The following is a 19,243-nucleotide window of genomic DNA, read 5'->3' on the forward strand; positions in this document are numbered from 1 at the left end:
CAACCTAGTCAAAAATTCTTCAAAGTGTGACAACATACCATTAAAAGTGCACCTGAAATATTCACAAAAGTCATAACACTACAATTGAGACTTAAAGGAAAAAAATAAATAATAAAACTATACATAAGCACCACCAGATTCTAAACCAATGGCCTACAATCATGTGCAGAAAAGTTACCAAGAAGATTGTGACAGTAAAACTGCTGCTAAGAACCAAATTGTTTGTGCATGGGGCTGGTATGGAAAACATCTTCATGAAGTATTTGTCCAAAACAAATTTCTAGGATTTCTGAAGACAGTACAGTGTTGATATCTGCTGGTTTCAAGTCTCTCAGTTGCCAGTGTATTGTAAATGTGATCAGCTTTCCAGTGAACAGTCCATTGATGGCAGCATTTGAGGGGAGAAAGAGCATAAGATGACCTCAAACCACATGAATCTTCATCATATACAGGATCAGAGTTTTGCAGTCCTGACTGATCTGTAGTGCTGTATTCCCTTTTCTGAGCACCCTCACTGCACACTCAGTATGTCTGTCCCCTGAGAGTGCAACCACAATAGCTCCCACTGATACCACCTCTGAAATGACAGTGGGAGCACAGCTGAAAGTAGCTGCTGTTCTTTACAGCAAATTCTATGTAAGCATGGAAATGATCTATATAAAAATCTGAGGGCCTAAACATATCCATTAAGCTCCAGAAAAAGAGATCTAGACTGCAGTTTTTAAAAGTGCAACGTAACCGTTCATTTTTTTTTTGTCTAGAAGTTCCTATTGCTTTAAAAAGAAATGGGAGAAATGAAATGTGAAAAATGCTTTTTCATTAATTATCTACCTGGAACATATTTCCAACTGTGCATATGAAAGAGGAAATCTGTCTTGTCACAAAAAAAGATCTGTAAATGCTTTCAATCCTGAAATGAAGTTCTAAATATCCAAGGAAAAGGGAAATTAGAAAAAACATGCTACAAAAATACCTGTTGGCATCAGAGAATTTGGAAAGACCGGAATTCTCCAGAAAATTTTAAGCAGCAGAATCAAACTGGCAAATATATTTTTCTTGAGGAAAACAGTATTTAAGTTTCTTGATCAAAATTGACATCAAAAGAGAGCTACAGGCTAAAATAATATCCATCACCTTAAACCCAAGCTTTCCAGGATTAAAAGAAGGTATAGTAAAGAAACAGAAATGTGGGTATCACTCTAGTTTTCCTTTTTTCCATTCTAATCATGGGATACAGTCTGTAATATGAAGCAAGCAACATGCTGACAAGGGTATTCTTTTATATAATCAGCAGAGAACAAACTGTTCCTTCTCTTCCTTAAATCTCTACCCAATCACACAGACAGGCTTCAGTGGGACAGCTTTGCTACAGAGAACTTGCCAGTGAGAGAACAAAGATTTTCTCCCAGACTTTTCCTTTGCCTTTTCTCCTGCTTCCTTCCCCCTTCCTAAGAGAACAGGAGATACAAGAGGCTGTTCTGTAAAGCAGTGTCAAGAAGATTTAAGACAGACACTGTAATTAAAATTTAAAAGTCTTGTTGATGCAAAAAATATGGTTAATCTGTAAAGTTTATAGCTAGTCTTAATTTATGTATATGTGTATGTGTATATTTCATACCTTCCTTCTTTCCTTCCTTTAAAAAAAAAGCATAACTGTGCTGGTAACATCAGAAATTTATATTAACCACCTTTTGTGCAAATTAAGAAGTAACAAACTGCAAAGGAAATACAGCTACATGGTTTTGGCAGGTAAAGCAGTAAAGGAGATAAATCACGTAAGCAAGTGAGGCTTCTGGGGAAGAAAAGGTTGTCTTGCAGTCTTCCCATGTGAGATTTCAGATTGTAGTATTTTGTTATCACTCTACATTTTTAATAATGAAAAAAATGTTTTGTCACACGGCAAGAATAAAGAACATCAGCTAAGTGTTTTCATATGGACTCCCTCCATACGTTACTACAAACAGCAGAACACAGGGTCTTATTCATATTACATAAAGATGATATTTAATGAAGAAATTCAACACACATCTTTTACAAGGCATGGATTGGCATGAAATAATTCTGGTAAAGTAAAAAAAAAAAAAAAAAAAAAGAATCAGGTTTACTCTTCAAAAGCAAACAGCTTTTTCCTTCACTTCCTGATCGAAACTTAATAGCAACTGAACAATTTTATGGCAATATAAAGGAATATTTGCTTTATGTAATAAAAGTACTATTGGTTAAACAAGAAAGTAAATATTAATATCTGATTTACAGTGCACTGTATTTTTATAAAATAAAATGGATTTGCCACGTAGCCTTTCCAAATAGTATTAAAAAGATTTTTCTCTTCTCTAACATTACTCAGCTTCCCAAAAACTTCCTATGAAGTACAACACCACCTAACAGCGCCAGTTAACACCAGCAAAAAATACTCCAGCCAATCTTCCAATGGAAAACATGTTGACAAGTATTTTCTCTAGCTCACTGTAGTACTTAGCCATGTCACCTCCTCCCTTTCCAATATTTCTCTGCCTTAATTTAAGTTGGTACCTTTCCCAACTCTACCAGGCTTCAAGCACAGTATGGTGCACGCTGTATGCTCTATGCTCCAAAGCTTGCACAACTTCCCTATTTAATCATCTGCTCTGCCTGAAAAGGCTCTTCCAGCACACCTGCTCCTGTCCATAGCCCTGTGCTGTGGTGACCAGAGCAACAGGGAAACCCTAGCATTGGAAATATTTGGCAGTAGGGCCTGGGGATGACGTAGTAAATGATGTAAAAGGCCTCTCTGCCTCAGCACCTGCACCAAGAACCTGCTCAAGAAGTATGCAGGGGTCTTACCCCAGCCCCAAAATAAAAATTAAGAGTGGAACAGAAATATTTTTTAAATTCCCCAGCCAAACAGGAGAACAACAGAGCAACAAGGTCAACTGCTCAGACAGCATATGTGCTGTTTCTGTGCAACCTTAGTCAGTAGCCTAAATTCATCCTAGCCCACCACAACTTGCCACAAAGAATTTAGCAGTAAGAATGTACTTCTTATCCCTCCCCCTTTTTTTTTTTTGTTTTTGTTTTTGTTTTAGTTTTAGTAATAATAATGTTTAGGACATATGCTACATATCCATACCCAGTACCATCATTACTGATAAGATGTCCAATCTCATTACAGGCTCCCTGCCAGCTCACTGATTTTCACACAAAGAGATCAGACCCTCTCTCCTTGCTCCCTAGAATTTTAGACAGAGCCTTGCCAAAGTCGTCCAGCACCATCTAGAATCTATTGCTCTGGGGGGTGCAGGATGCAGTTTAAAACATCACAGAAAAGAGTTTAAGAGATTATTCAAGGATGTGCTGAGCCGTATTCTGTGTAGTCAATAAAATGCTTCAATAGGATTTTGAATTCCACTTAAATTTAATATTTACACTGAGTACATCATTGTCCTGAAACACTTAATGTCTAGATCTGTGGATTTGGATTTTTAAAAGGATTTAATTTTACACCCTAAGGAATAAATTAAGAAAGAGAGCCCCACCTGCCGACAGAACAGTCACATTACAGAGGGAAAATGAAAACTCGCTGGCCAGAAAACACAAGTTTTCTTTCCACCTCTTTCATACAGACCCCAAAAACTTCACTCCAGCACTGCAAAAACTCAAATCTTTTTCCCTTTGATCAACATGTAAACTCAGCTGACAAGTCAGTTTTTTTATCCTTTCTAGAATTCACTGCTCCTTGACAGGGTAATGTACAAACTATATTCAGTAGTGTCAGAAAATACAGCTCCATAAAAGCTAATTGAAGATCAACTAAAACCTATTCGAAGAGTTCATCTGCGTATTTTATCTCATGTACTACTTCCTGTGTTCAGGGCTTTATCAACACTTTATCAAATCAATAAAGTGCAGTGCTCATAAGTATTTTGCAACTTCAGTGAAGTTTGTTTTACTGTAATGGGAATACTTTTTAATTTGAAATCCTTTGGTCTATTTTCCTTTTGGTTTTTTTTTTGTTTGTTTGTTTGTTTTGTTGTTTTGTTTGTCTGGTTTTGTTTTTGGGGTTTTTTTGTGTGTGTGAATAGCATAATCGCATAATTTTGTTTCAAGAGTTTTATCATCTAGTAATAGCCTTTGTCTCTTATGCTATGTCACGAATCATTTTTATATAAAGATTTTAATAGTCACTGAAAAAGTTATTTTTTTCCCCTCCTTCTCTCGAAGCTTAAATTTCTATTAGATTAGCTGTTCCAAAGAACACACAGAACTGCCAAGAGAAAGTGGCAAAGTTTCTTTCACAAATAATCTTTCCTTGCCTATGCCTGGCACAGTTGGATCTCTTGGAAATACCCTGCTTTTCCTTTACTTTAAAGCATGTGCAACAAACAGTGATGAGTTGTCCTACAGTGAGTTAATTTTTGAGCATACAAAGTGAAGAGGATGCTGGACAGACAGGCCAGTGCTGCCAGTAACTCCCCACAATGTAACTCACAGTCCCCTCATCTATTTTTCCCACTCGCAGTTACACCTAGAAAAAAACATCTGTCACCTCCTCTCAAAGCTCTCGAGTGCAAGCTTGAGAAGTCTACTTCTGATATCTTCTGCTCTTACAAGAACTGACAACACTGTAGGGAGCAGCACTGCTGTAAGGACAATAAAAATTAGCAATCTTTCTGTAATACTTAGCAGATACTATTTTTTTTCCTCTTTGGTGAAAAATTAATTATCAACACACTAGATAATGGAAGCACAAGGGTGAATTAAGTATCACCTTGTGACAAGTGGGACAAGAGTTGAATTCCAATCATGATATATAGTAATAGAACAAAAAAATCCACAGAAACAGACTGTCACTTGGACACAGGAAAATTTAACTTTACTGATCTGTCAATGCTACAGTGTTTCCAGTTAAGAAATTAATGCATGGAAGTTGATGAAGCTTCATTTTGTCACTAGCTTGTTGCAAGGCATAAAAAGTGATGCAGCATGACAATATTAGCAGATTTTGAGGCCTATGTTCATGTTTACCAGGGACCGTTTGATTAACAGTTCTTTCATTAAGTTTTACAATCAATGCACTCCATTATATTCCACTAATCAATGCAAAACCAGAGACTAATTCTTCAGAATCATTTTATTAGCAATGAGGAATATAAATCTCTTATGAAAATATTCTTAACATTTCAATATATAAGAATTGTCTATAAAAATATACTACTACATAACAAAGCCAGTAACTTCTACAAAACATATAATTCAACATATATTTAACAATATATAGGACATAGCAAAAATCCTTTAGTTAATGTTGAGGGTATTTTACCCCCTTTTTGTCAAACAATAATTCACATAACATAGGAAATTACTCATTCTGATATACAGAAGTTATCACCATAGAACTCTATGTGTGTTCCCCCCTGAAGTCACCTGCATCTGCAGGAAGATAAAGCCACAATGTTTCTTTGGATGTACAGGCAATTATGACCCCCAAAAAAATCTGCTGGTAGCTGCAATGTCCTGCTGGAGTCAGTGATCACATCTGCTGTCAGCACTTCCAACACTGAATCCATGCAGGGACAGAGACAATGCTTTTATTACCCTTGTGGGGCTGATGCCACAGATGAGCATGCCATGGTAATCATGGTTAGAGAACTAAAAAAACAGACTCTTCCTGGGTAACTACTGCTAGTTAGCAAGGAAATAACTTCAAAAGAGGCTGCCTCCCTAGAAATAATCCTCCAACAGACAGCTCTTAAACAAAAGCTCATGGAAGAGAAAATACCATGGGAGTAGCTGCTTTTTTAAATTATGATCAAGGGAAGTATGAGCTATTTTGTCATTACTAATTCCAGGAAGCACCATCTTGAACCACTTTTGGAATTGGGAATCTGTTTTCAGAATAAAAATTACACATTTAACTAGTAATATCACCAATGCTGTTATGTTGAGATTATTTCATGCCTGGTGTTAGATGCTGGAAATCCATTTTAATTATATAGACCACCCATGTCTACACAATGAGCGTGCCAAATTCTTGGTGTAGACTTATTTAAAAGCCCTTATTTCAAGGGCTTTAAAAGTATACTTTAAATAACCAACTGAACCTGAAAGAAATTGGCTGCTGCACAGTGACAGTACAAAGCCATCAGTTTTCTGTAGAAGAGTTGGGTACATAAGGCATTAAGGCTACAAAGTCTCACTGAAGACCACCAGCAATTACAGTGTTTTGCATAGTAAAGAACATATGAATCAAACTTATGATGCATCAGTAACAACTAAATCTTTTTATCCCTATGATTCTGTGCAAAATTACCAGTAATTAATTATTACTCTTTCTATTCAGAATCCACTGAAATCAGAACACTGAATTAATATTGCAATGCAATTGCAAATGCAATGCAACAATATTCCATCATATGATATAGGAAGGAGTTGCTATTAGAATAGCATATTTATAAAGTAAAGATCACAGCACAGACAATGAACATCAATATATTTCTGAATCAAAGCTCACAAAAATAACTTTTGACCCTGAGAAACTTGCTGTATTAAAAAGCTAAAGAAGATCAAGATCTAAAGAATCAAGGCTCAGCCAGTTTAATTTCAGATTCTCAAACTATTAATTTTTGAAAAAAGTTTGACCAACCCAACAGATATTTTAAGAAATTTTTTCAATTTAAAAACCCCAGCATTTAATGGTAACCACACTTTTGTAGGTTCATTATCTTTAAGGCTTGCAAATAATATTTAGGTTTTCAGCCTATATATGAGAGGACGAAAAATTTTAAAATTGAGGTGGTTGAAGAACTTAAAGCTTAAATGTTTTTCATTCCCAACATCATATAGAAACATCAGTTACAGAAACTACTTTGTCATGCTTTATGGATAGAGAAGCCCTAGTCAAGTCCTTCATTCTCATTCCAGTTAAACAGTTCCCTGAAAGATCGATCAAAATCAAAACAATATTCCAAAATATACACCCACCAACACAGGTTCCTGTTTAGATTATTATTTTAACAACTTAAATATTTAGAAAGGTTTAAGAACAGCAAGAAGAAATAAGCAGATGAAGCCATAAGGAAACCCTGTATGTCTGAACAAAGAAAAAAACCAATCATCTGGGGGTTTTGGCACAAGAAATATATTGAAAGAGTTTCTGCTAGAATTTGAGACAAAAATTACAAACCACTATACCTAGATGATTTCTGGTCATGTAGCATGTTTTCTTTATTTACTTATGTGTTAAGAGCAAGAAAACAGACCTTTCTTCAGCAACCTGTTCTTCTCTACTAAGTGTAAACAAGATCATTGAAATCACAGGGACTAAGGATGTTTTTTAATGTAAGCTTCCATATAATTTTTATTCCGTACTGATAAAGCAGCATTCATATGATGTAATTTAAACTACTACCGAATTCTCCTTCCTAATGTTTTTATACTGTCACCTAGTTTAGACTACTCCAGTTTTGCTCTCTCCAACAACCTTACTAAGAAGATATGTACTGGATCAGCTCCCAGGGGTAGCTCATCACATAACCACATTAGTATTGAGCCAAGAGGAGAGAGCAGGGCTAGCTGACAATCCAAGTTTCCATCAATCTGAACAGCTTTGAAACCACACCTTTCTAAGTGGCAATTCAAACACATGCATATTACACATGAAGTGAAGCAGTAAAAAATGCAGTCTGTTTTCCTCCCCTCCCCTGAAAGCCGCTCTCAACGGCAGTGATGGTTAAGCAGCAGAAAAACAATCCCAATTAACAGTTTCAAGTATCAAACAAAAAGGGTGCCAAACTGGAATTTTATTATTATGTGAGGTTTTTAAGAGATAATAGAGCAGTTTCCTGACCTTGTCAGGAGTAGCTGAGCTTCAGTGTTCAGGAAAAGCAGAGAACAGACAGCTATAAGCAGGAACTGATATTACCACTCAAGTGGAATCTTCTCATATCCATAAACACATTCAGATTCAGAGTGCAGGTCTTACCTACAGAAACTTGAACAAAGACAGCTCCTCATATCCAGATACATGGAAAAGGTTTGTCTGCGAGGTAATGAAAAACACCTGGAGGACAACTCAGTCATTGGTCCCAGCCAGCACAGCTTCATGAACGGCAAGTCTTGATTGTAAAACCTGACTTCTTTCTAACTAAAGGGTAGCCCACCCAGTCAATCTAGGAAAGCCAGTACACATAATCTATTTGGACTTCAGCAGAGCCTTTGATACTGTCACAGAATCCTTCTGGACAAAATGTCCAGCTCACAGCTGGATAACTGTGTTACACAATGGGCGAGCAACCAGCTTACAGGTCAGGCACAGAGTTACAGAGAATGGGGTGGCATCAGGCAGCCTGTTTCTAACGGGCTCTAAACTCAGCCCAGTTCTCTTCAATATCTTCATTAATAACTTGAATGCAAGACTCCAAGGAGTATCAAGTTTGCCGATGACACTAAATTGGGAGGAGCTGTTGACTCCCTCAAATGTAGGGAGGTCCTGCAGATACCTTGATAAATTAAGAGGGCTGGGCAACCAAACATGAAGTTTAGCAAGGTCAAGTGACAGATTCTGCACCTGGGGTGGGGCAGCAGACAGACTGGGGAATGAGAGGCTGGAGAGCAGCACTGTGGAAAGGGATCTGGGGGCCCTGGCGGATGGCAAGGTAAGAGTCAGCAGAGCCCTGGCAGCCAGGAGGGCCAAGCGTGTCCTGGGGCACACTGGGCACAGCATGGCCAGCTGGGCAAGGGAGGGACTGTCCCTGCTGCTGCACTGGCTGTTGTACTGAGCGCTGGGGGCAGTTTTGGGTGCTATAAGGTAAGAAAGACATTAATGTCTTAGAGCGTTTAATGGAGGGCCATGAAGATGGTGAAGGGTGTGCAGGGGAAGACTTATGAGGAGTTGCTAAGGTCACCTGGCCTGTTCACCCTGGAGAAGAAGAGACTCAGGGGACACCTCACTGAGGTCTTCAACATCCTCATAAGGAGGAGTGGAGGGGCAGGTGCTGATCTCTTTTCCCTGTAGTCAGTGACAGAACTCAAGTAAATGCCCTGAAGCTGAGTCAGGGGAGGTTTAAGCTGGGTATCAGGAAGAGGTTCTTCACCCAGAGAATATTTGGGGACTGAACAAGATCCCCAGGGAAGCACAAGGTCCCCAGGGAACAAGTCACAGCACCAAGCCTGTCTGATTCAAGGAACTTTTAGACAATGCTCTCAGTCACATGGTGTGGCTCTTGGAGTGTCCTGTGCAAGGTCAGGAGTTGCACTCAATGAATCTGACAGGCCCTTTCTGACTCAGTATATTATGATTCTCTGACCCTAAAGTATTATTTGCATTCTGTGCCTTTGGAATTGAAATCCCTGGATCTGCCCTGACAGGATGCAATGCTTATTGGCAAAGGAAAAGACATGTGACCAGACATCTATAAATCAAAGAAAACATCCACTATCTTTAGTGATTTAGAAAAAAAAAAAATCTATCAAGTCTACAGAACACAACATTCTCTTTTAGAAAAACACTCGACTGAGAAAGTAACTGAAAACCTCCTCAAGATACAAAAGACCAAATAAAGATTATGATTAAAATTTTCTTTAAACTTTACTAAGATAAGACCCAAAAGTTTGAACTTGGGAAAATTCCACTTCCTGATATTAAATGTTTAGTCGTCCTGAAATGTGAAGGACACCAATATCAGTAATAAAAGTGTTTTTCTTTAGTATTTGTTGCATTCAAGATAAAGTCTACTAAAGTGAGAAGATTGCAAGAGAAGTGATAAACACCGACTTAAAAGGGCTAGCATGAGAAGTGGGATTGAAGTTGCCAACTAGGACAGTCTGATGCAGTGTGGATGCCTGAATGTGATGTGTATGCATAGTGTCACCCTTGCACCAAGCTCTACTCAAACCTCTTCTACAGAATCTCTGTATGACCTTAGCCAACCAGTATTTTCTGTGAAACTGCAACTACATTGCATTCTTGTACATTCTTAAAAAACAAGCAAAAGCTTTAATGTAAATCCTTCTAAGTTTATGAAGGCAAAGGAGACTCAAACTTGGTCTCATAAAGAACTTCTGTATAGAAGAATCTAAAAAAGGTCATAAGCAGCATTAAATATAACCTATATTAAATACCTAAAAAATATAATCATTTGCATAGAATAAAGAAAAGTGCAGCTACAGCGCAGCAGTCCATACCAGAAGAAAGGTCTCATTTATGTGTGGTATAGAAATAACTGTTGTCTCTCATCACTGAGACTGCAGCAACTAAAGACATGTTTACAGGGAAAACTACTTCTGAAAAAAAAGGTGATTAGGTCACTATGTCTGTGAAGTAAGTGCAAAAACTTAAATTACTTTTTTAAAAAAAGCAAAGCTGATAGGAAATTTTCACAAGTTAATTTTCTCTTGTTATTACTTGGAAAAATGAAATCCTTTTGTTTTGGTTTTTTTTTTTTAGAATCCAAATTAAACCCACATTTGGCATCTGTTTTGTGCAAAATAATAATTAGAAAGCTTATAGAAGTACAAGCTTTATCTGTTCTATAAAAGCTGGTTGTTTACGGATTATCAACTCTTCATGCCCTTTTAACTTTTGTATTGCAATCCCTGTGGTAATCAAGCACAGAATAGTATTAAGTCTGGGAGACTTACTTCCACTGCTTTGAAAAACAGTGTCTAAGTGGAGAGTCAGGAACTTCAGGAAAATAAATATTGTACACTTTTGAAAGGAAGCAACATCTTTTAAGTATCTTTCTACTGCCCATATCAGCATGCCTAGATATAAGAAAGGAAAGTATATACCTCATCAGTTGCCAGAACATCTTCAATTTTGGTTAAAGAAAAAGTCAACTTATTTTACTGGATATAATTTGGTACTACAATTTGGTAAATGGGATATTTAAAATAAATAAAAATAAATATTGTATTTATGTATTTCAAGATTGCTTGTTTCTGTAATGAATTATTGTCTATATAGTTAGATTTCCCTCTGTTTAGCTTTTTTCACACTGTGTCTCCACTTACGAATGGCAGTTCCAGAACTACTGGCTACTACACAAAGGGCACCGCCCACAGTCCACCAGCTTGGTAAATGATTGAGAAAAAGAACTTGTAAAATAAAAGCAAACACCACATCCATTGTTCTCATTATTGCTACAGGTCCAGCTTTCTCTATCTGTAATGCTTTTGTGAGAAATATCTGACCCCCCAACCCTAACAAGCCTATTAATATTAGAAAAACCCTATCTCTACCACAATGTGGCAAGCGCCATTCATTCAAAATAAACAATGCTATAACACATCCAATTAATCCAATGACTGCATAATACCAAATTGACAAAAAATAATGCACAGATTTTCCCACCTTCCTTAGTATAACAATAGTCGAAGCTGCGGATAACGTGCTTGCAATCGCTGCTATAGTTCCTTTAAGGTGATCTGAGTAACTTCCTTCAATCCCTGTAACATGTGAGCCAAACAGAAATGGTGGTCTGGCAATAAGAATCACTCCAGTGACTGCAAAGAGTGTAAACAGAAGATCCCAAAGGCTGTATTTCTCTTTGAGAAAGATCCATGCCAGCAATGATGTAAAAACAGGACTGGTAAAAGTTATAACAGTGGCATCAGCTAGTGGCATGACTTGGTAAGCATAGTAGAGAAGAACCATTGCAGTAGAGCCAAGGAATCCTCGGAAGAAAAGAAAAATTCTTTTACCTTTTGGTCCCAAAAACCCTGTTCTGAAAAACAGAAATGTCACATTAATGTCACTGTCTTGCTTACTTCATGACCAACATCCAAACATATTTAAGTATGTTATACACCTTTCTAGACAAGGGAGTTTAATACCCAAATACTCTTAACTGTCTGATCACAGACCAGTTTATTTCCATCATGACCCCCACTCACATTCAGAGTCCAGAACTTGCTCTTCTAGTGATTAATTATTCCCTTGCAAAAGAACTCAACAGTTTCTACAAATTGCCTTCTGTTTTTTTTTAAGATCAGCCCTTTGTGGAAATCAAAGCATTTGATACAATAATCCTAGTAGAAGCCTCTACCATTCAGGAAGTCAAAGATTTTCAGTTTTCTGAACTGTATTAAGAAACAAACAATTAATCTAAAATAATGCAGTTATGCAACTGAAGTCCTAACTAAAATAACATTGCATTGCAATATTTCAGTGAGTGATAATTCCAGATACAGTTTTAAGAAATAACTTGAAATTTAAACATTTTTTACACTTACTTGTAGTATATTAAACCAGGAAGAACAAATGCCATTTGGAAAACACATCGAAATGCACTCACTTCCACTGAATGTACATCTTCTATTTTTTTAAGTAATAAAGAGGCCACTGAGAAAAGGAAGGCAGACAGTATGGTATAAAACAGACCAAGTCCTGGGCACGCAGCTTTCTTCTTTGCCCCTGCAACAGATAAACTAGAGTTAATAAGATCTATTAGAAGACATCTCTGATCAGGCAGCTCTGCACACTGCACTCCATGTATCTATAGAGATTTTTGTGATGGAGAACAGGGGAACCAAAGAAACAAACGCAATTATTACATGTATTTACCAAACCTACCATGAAAATACTTATCACTGACCATCATGAGCCTTCTTTTTTTCTTAAAGTGTAAGAGATGAATTCTAACACTTGGGATACAAAACACTACAGTTCTACATGAGTTAGTACAGTTAACTTGTAGGTATCAGACTGGTACGAGTAATTTACTATAGGGACTAGTCATAATTCTGCCCAGGAAACAATAAATATAACCGATTACAAAACACTCCACATTCAGATTCTGAAACTATTATCTCGGGAATCAGTATTTAGTTAACTAAAGTTCCTAAGCAAAATTTTAATTTCCTTTCTCACAAATACACAATATAAAATCCACATAAAGAACTTAATTTTTATTATACCTCATGTTTATTTTGCAGCTAAATCACACTAAATTTTACCTAGACTGGAAACATTTTCATCTTGCTGTAAGAATCCAAGTATTTTCTTCAAATAGGCATCAAATACAGATTTTTAAGCAGAATAAATTTAAGTAACTAATGTTAGAACATCAAAGGCCTGATATCTATCATAATTCCATTAAGACCTTAGTTTATGCTTATTTATCAGACTTCCCCTTCCTGAAAGTTTTCCAAGTCTAATGTTTCTATTCAAATTTCCTCATTGCCTCAGGCTCTCTTCAACAGCATACTCTTCCTCGTTCCACTCATTTTCTCTACACTGAACTATTAAAAAAAAAAAGGCAAGGAGAGGGAGAACTGTGAGACAGAACTGTGTTGAGGTCAGCAGCAGCAATCTCCAAAGAAATCAGCCTTTTTTGTTATTGCTTTGTTGCATAAAAGGAACAGAATTTCCACTGAACCTAGAAGTGAACACCAAGGAAAATAGAGCCCATCTGAAAATTTGAGTGGGAAGTCACTTCACTATCTCTTTCTTTTTCTCTACCTGCATAAAACATTGGGAGTTATCTTTTCTTCTGTGACTCCCTCTAAAGATAGGAGCAAGAACTCCATGTCCCAGAGGCAGTGTTTTGATAAAAAGGCGCCTCATCTCACATTAGTGTGGCAGCCTGTGAACCTTATGGATCCTCTAAAACATAATCAGCTGGGTACTGCTGCAAGTTGCTTAGCAACTAAGTATAGTTTTGAGAGGGTTTTTTTTTCAATTAACAAAACTTGTCACAAACCATTTTGATCCTCCTTGAGATCAGCACTCAAGGCTGAGAAATTGCATCTTACTGCCTAGAAGGGGAGACCGCAGGCTGACAGGCCCAGGGACCCAGGCAACCACAACCTGAAGTAGGCAAAAGGTTTGCTTCTCAAGGAATCCTGTCACATTGCAGATGAGAGTTACAGCTTCTACTTGAAATATTTCTGTTTAGCAACAGCCTCTTACATAAAACTGACTATAAAAACTACCACAAACCAACACTGGACCAGGACATCTAGCAACCATGAAACAAAGTGGATTTAAAAAATGTTCATGAACTACGTAATGCCTTAATCCACACAGTCACATAACAGAACTACAAAATTAACAGTGTCTAATACTGAAACAAGAGGAATCAGACTGGCTTATAACTGAAATGGGAAATCCAAACCCAGGCTGGCTTATGGATGAACACAGCACAAACAGAACTAGTAACTTTTATCTCAGGCATGATAGCTTTTCAGATTATTACAGAAGGAAGCCAATATAAATAAAGGAAGCGTTGAAATGGAAAACCAATCAAATTAAAGCAAAATACACTGAAAAGATCTTATACCCAGAACTAACCTTTGGATTGTAAAGAACAAACAAAAATCAGAAGGAAGTAATTTCTGCAAGCTACCCAATAGACCATGCCTATCAGAAACAGAATCTTCAGAATCTTGTAATACTAGAATTTAAACCATCAACATCTTGAATTGCCAAAGCGTGTACTTAGTGCAATAAGAAAGTGTTTTATTTCCTTTTCAAAATATACTACTCTAAGTTCTTCCACCAAAAACAAGAACTGCAGTTCTGAAGAGTACTTATTTCAAAGTAAGTTTTAGGGAGAAGTTACGTTAAGATAACATTCCCACCCTGCAAAATATTAGGCCTCAAAATACCAGCCTAACACCATCAAAACAGTCAAGCAATCATGTATTTTTCAAAGAATGTAGCAGCCTGAAAATCAAAAGATTTCAAGCAGTACCGAAGTCCTCCTTTTTCAGTGGCTACAGATGTAGTTTTCCAGTTTTATTTCCTGGCCATCTCCACATGTAATGGTTTCAAGCAACCTACCACTCCTGTTTTAAGTCATAGGTAAATGCCTCCCACTGTAACCTGTTTCAATTGCAAATTCCAATTGAGTTTTTAATGCTGTACTTTGTTTCAAACAGTTTTTATACTTGCAAAGTGCATGCAATGAACAAAATCACACTTCACACATACAAGCATCTCAAGAATAGTACTAGAGGCAGAAGAATACTGGCTATGGGAAAGATGGTCAGCAAGATTATTCTCCCAGACCTTCAGGAAACACAGATTTTCTGTGTTATAAAAACCACAAGAGCTCTGTTTGACTTCTGTAAAGTGCCACGAGCACAGCAGCCTGCATTGGAACTAATCATGGTCATGCAGACAAGATATAGGAGTGATTCATAGTCCTCAGTCATCAACTCAGTCAACAACTTTGCAAGACAGACAACTCAAAACCAAAGTACTCTTTCTGGTTAATTAATGAAAGTTTCTCAGGATTTAAACATTGGTTTTTTTGGTTTTTTTTTCCCCAGCTTTACTTTAGAAGTGACATTAATGTGAATTTCACTGAAGGATTCTGGCCTTTCCACAGCTCACCAGCAAATCTATTTTCTGCTGGAAAGTTAATTACAGTCATTTTAATGATGAACACATTTTCTGTGAAGTTGTTTTAAAAGAAAGTACTCCAGATAACTTCAGAAATTATTTTAAGATGGCATTTATGTTTTAAGAGAACTCCACTTTCATCGTACATGTTCCACATTTTCCAGTACGTTTGTTGCTTTATCAATTTGTGGCTTTATCAGGAAGTCACAGTCCCAAGTACACGGACTAAGTAAAGCGCACCGTCAAACGCGTTTACATCGTCAGAAGTTCACACAGGCAGAAGGCACCTCTATTTACCCAAACCTGTCAAGTCTTTAAAACTTTAAAAACAGGAAGTATCGTTTTCCCGAGGAATATTCGCTCCGGAGGTTCTCACAAAGGCGACAGAGCCGCCGGGCCCTGGGGATGAGCGGTGCCGGCGCTCTGCCGCTCCCGGGGCGGGGGGCGCCGGGCTCCGGCCCGAGCCGCGCCCGGCACAGGGCTCGGGGCGCGGGGGCACGGCGCAGGTCGCGCCGCCGGCCCGCTGGTGCCTCCAGCGGGGCCGGGGAGCGGCAGGAACAGGGCGAGGCCGCACCGCTCGCAGGTGACCAGCGGGCACCAGGTGCAAGCCGCCGCCGGGGACGGCTCGGCAGCGGCGGGGCGGCACCGATGCCGGGCGCCCTCCGCAGCCGCCCGCGCCCGCTCCCCGCCCCGCTGCCACGTGCGGACGGCCCGATGCCCTCGGGCCGCTCCTCCATCCCCCGCGGCCCGGCAATGTCAACCCGAGAGCGGGCAGCCCAGCCGGGACGCCGCTGCCCCCCTGCCCCGTCTGCCGCGCTCCCCCTCCTCACCAGGTGCCGAGCAGCAGAACGGCCAGGACGTGCCCGAGCAGCAGCCACAAGCGCGGCGCTCCTCGGCACCCGCCGCCTCGACGCCGGGCGCCGGGCACGGCTGCACCGCACCCGGCCCGTCCTCCCGGCCCGCCGGCACCTCCGGCTCCTGCCCGCCCGCTGCCGGAGCGGCGTCGCCCTCTCCGCCCTGACACAGCACCATGAGGGCGCGGATCTGCCACGATGCTCCCGGCGGCTCCTCGGCGGCCGGCGACACCTGCCCTCCTGCGCATGCGGTGCGGCCGCCCGGCGCCGCCCGCCGCCTTCCCTCCGCCCGCCCGCAGCGCCCAGCACCCGGGGGGAGGCTGCCCCGGGTCCCGGCCCGGGTCCCGGCCCGCCACCCCCGCCAGGCCCCGCCTGGGAGCGGCCGTCCCTCCCGCGGCGGTACCTGCCTGCGAGCCCGCGGCCGCGGAGCCCCCGCCGGGACGGGAGGCAGCGCCCCGCCGCTTCCTTCCTGGCGTCCCCCGGAGAGAGCCCCGGCGAGGGCAGCGGGAGCGGCGCCGGGGAGCGGCGAGGCCGCGGTGCCTCGGGAGGGGGAGCTCTGAGCCCGCCGGAGAGCCGAGGGGGCCGCGCAGGCCGCGGCTGTTCGCGAGCAGCAGAGAGAAAACGCTGGGAAAAGGCGACGCGAAGTTATTGTAGGGGCGTTGTTGCGTCATTTGCGCGCCCAAAATCAAAGCACCGCGGTGTGTGCCCGCGGCACTGACCGCTCGGAGCTCCGCCCGGCCGGTCATCGGCCCAGGCGCTGCCCCGAGATAACTCCCGGAGATACTGCACCCGCCGCAGCCTCGCCTGGCCTGGCTGTCACGGTGGGAACTCCCGCTGGACCGGGCTCCGCGCCCCTTGGAAGGGGCGGGATGGCCCCGGTGCGCCCGTCACTGCTGCTGTGTCAGTGAGCAGGGGCAGAGCATCGCTCCCTGCAGGAGCTGCTGCTGCTCCGGCCAAAATGCAGATGGGAGCCTGGTGGGCAAATCAGTCAGGGTTGTTAGTAAGGTACAGAAATGTAGCCACCTCCTATATTTCCCTAAGAAATTCCCCGCCAGTGCCTTTGGGCAGGGGAATCGGAAAGGGTAGAAACAGGAGTAGCCCTTTTTCCTTACTCATGAGAAAGTGTAGAGTAAAAGAAGCAGAATAAATTTAAAATGCTATTTTTCCCCTTTTGAGCAAGTTGAACTGTTATCAATAATTTAAATGGGAGGGATTTCTATTTAAAGGAAAGATTTATGCTCACATTAATCTCTTAGCTGCATAAATTAATCCCTTTATTTCTTTATTCTTAACAAAGGGAAATGTAATCTACGGCTTTAGCAAAACGAATGCCAAATGGTAGATAAAAGCTATTTCCTACAAACGATTTTGAGTTTTCCCTCAAGCCACCTCATAAAAACTATTTCTAGCTTTCGGTGTCTCTAATTTAGCACATTTTATAGTCCATGCTAACCCACCAGAGGCTGTAAGTATTTCATTATCTTGGAGCCAGCATTTGATTAATATGACCAGACTGGTTTCAGAAATTGTTCTTAACTAAGCAGTAGATGTGTTATATCAATTTTTAAAATAAGATAAATCAATTAATAAGGTTGTGTTGAAATCACAGAATCATTTCTAAATATTTACATTATCTGAACTGCTGTTGCTATAAACGAAGAAAATAATTAAATATATGCTGCAGTATTTATAAACTACTTGTGTTGCAGTTGCTATCAACATAGCTCTCTACAAAGTCTATACTTGAAAGCTTTACTAAATCTTTCCTCTGGAGATGCAAAATTTCCTATATTTGTCTTAATTAAGAAGTTACTTTTTCTTAATGTACTTCTCTATTACTTGGAGTCTGGTTTAATTTAGAGAGAGAGGTGCAAATAAACCTGGCAGCCTGCTGCTTTCTGAAGAAACTTACACTTCTCTGCACTCCAAGGCAGCCTTCACAGGCCACTGTTCCATGGATCGCCAACACAAATTCCCCAGACAAGTTTTGGTGGAAGGGCAGCAGAGATCCTCTCAGCAGCCATCCCAGGATGGTGATCCCACAGGTGTCTCAGGGGAAGAGCTGGCACATCCCCTGGGCACTGCAGAGTGCACCCACCCCAATTTTTGTGACTGTCTGCACGGTCACTTGGTGAGTTGCCTTTGGAGTTAGTAACAGCAGAAGCAGCTGGCTAACTCAAGTCTTCAGTGAACAAAACCAGAGCCCAAACATGGTCCACAGTACAGACATAGAACAAATTTTATTGAGTACTTCCAATTTCTCGCTATTTATTAAAATATGCAGATTATATATTTATTTTATAACAGTATATTTTTTTAAGTGCCAAGTGCTGAGCTGTAGAGAGTTTCAAAAAAACTGCAACAACTCCCTCCATACCCCTCCATGCCTGGTTTTGAAAGAGAACATCTGAGGGCAGTGTTTGTTTATGCCAAGGTACATGAAGTATTCTGTTTGCTCCTGGTCAAACTGCCAGGTTTGTCTCAGCTTGAGGGCTTCCAAGTTCTTGTAAAGTACAACCCTCTTCTCTGAACAAGGACACAGAGCGGTTGCAGCTGCCCAAACTAACCAGCAGGCAAATGTAATTTTCAGTCATGCTGCTCTAGATTGGAAAATAAAGTACCTGCGTAAATGTCTTACACAGCTTTTTCAAGTACAGATTAAGTCTCATCATGTGTAATACTGGGCCCAGAACTAGCTGTTCCTTTCTCCAGCACATCACCTGTCATGTCTTTGCTGAGTGCAAACTCCATAAGAAAAGGCTTTAATAAACGTGGGCAATATGATAATTGAAATTAAACTGCAGCCCCAGCTAGAATGGCATTTATTTGGTTTCCATAATATCATAAGTGCAGAAAGTGAGCCACCCCCTGTGTAGTCACTCTCCACACACAGAGCTTTCTTAGGTTGCTTTATCCAGAGGAAGAATATCCTCATCCAGGATTCAGGCACAGATTTTGTCATTATAAATGCCAGGAGCAATCCATTACTTCACTGCAGGTTGAGGTACAGGCCTGGCAGGTACTTGAAGTCCTGTAATGAGTCACTGGTCTCAGTCTGTGTGCC

The 19,243-nt window shown here is 40.5% G+C and overlaps 1 protein-coding gene across 1 annotated transcript; it reads right to left on the reverse strand.

Annotated features, from left to right (window-relative positions):
- Nucleotides 1-5,095: 5,095 nt before the first annotated feature.
- SLC35G1 (solute carrier family 35 member G1) lies at nt 5,096-16,357 on the reverse strand. The gene is made up of 3 exons (XM_021539941.2): nt 16,156-16,357; nt 12,211-12,391; nt 5,096-11,702 (listed from the first exon to the last, which is right to left on the reverse strand). Exons 1-3 carry the CDS (start codon nt 16,355-16,357, stop codon nt 10,943-10,945), a joined length of 1,143 nt encoding a protein of 380 aa, XP_021395616.2. The 3' UTR covers nt 5,096-10,942.
- Between the last annotated feature and the right edge of the window lie 2,886 nt (nt 16,358-19,243).

The sequence above is a fragment of the Lonchura striata genome, chromosome 7, assembly GCF_046129695.1.
Source record: "Lonchura striata isolate bLonStr1 chromosome 7, bLonStr1.mat, whole genome shotgun sequence".
NCBI classification, from domain to species: domain Eukaryota; kingdom Metazoa; phylum Chordata; class Aves; order Passeriformes; family Estrildidae; genus Lonchura; species Lonchura striata.

What these genes read in the sequence shown, in the direction of transcription:
- SLC35G1 (XM_021539941.2), bottom strand. Translation starts at nt 16,357, where the DNA reads ATGGTGCTGTGTCAGGGCGGAGAGGGCGACGCCGCTCCGGCAGCGGGC. An exon ending in GTTCTGCTGCTCGGCACCTG is followed by an intron (nt 12,392 to 16,155) that starts GTGAGGAGGGGG and finishes TATCTGTTGCAG; the next exon opens with GGGCAAAGAAGAAAGCTGCG. An exon ending in CCTGGTTTAATATACTACAA is followed by an intron (nt 11,703 to 12,210) that starts GTAAGTGTAAAA and finishes TCTGTTTTTCAG; the next exon opens with AACAGGGTTTTTGGGACCAA.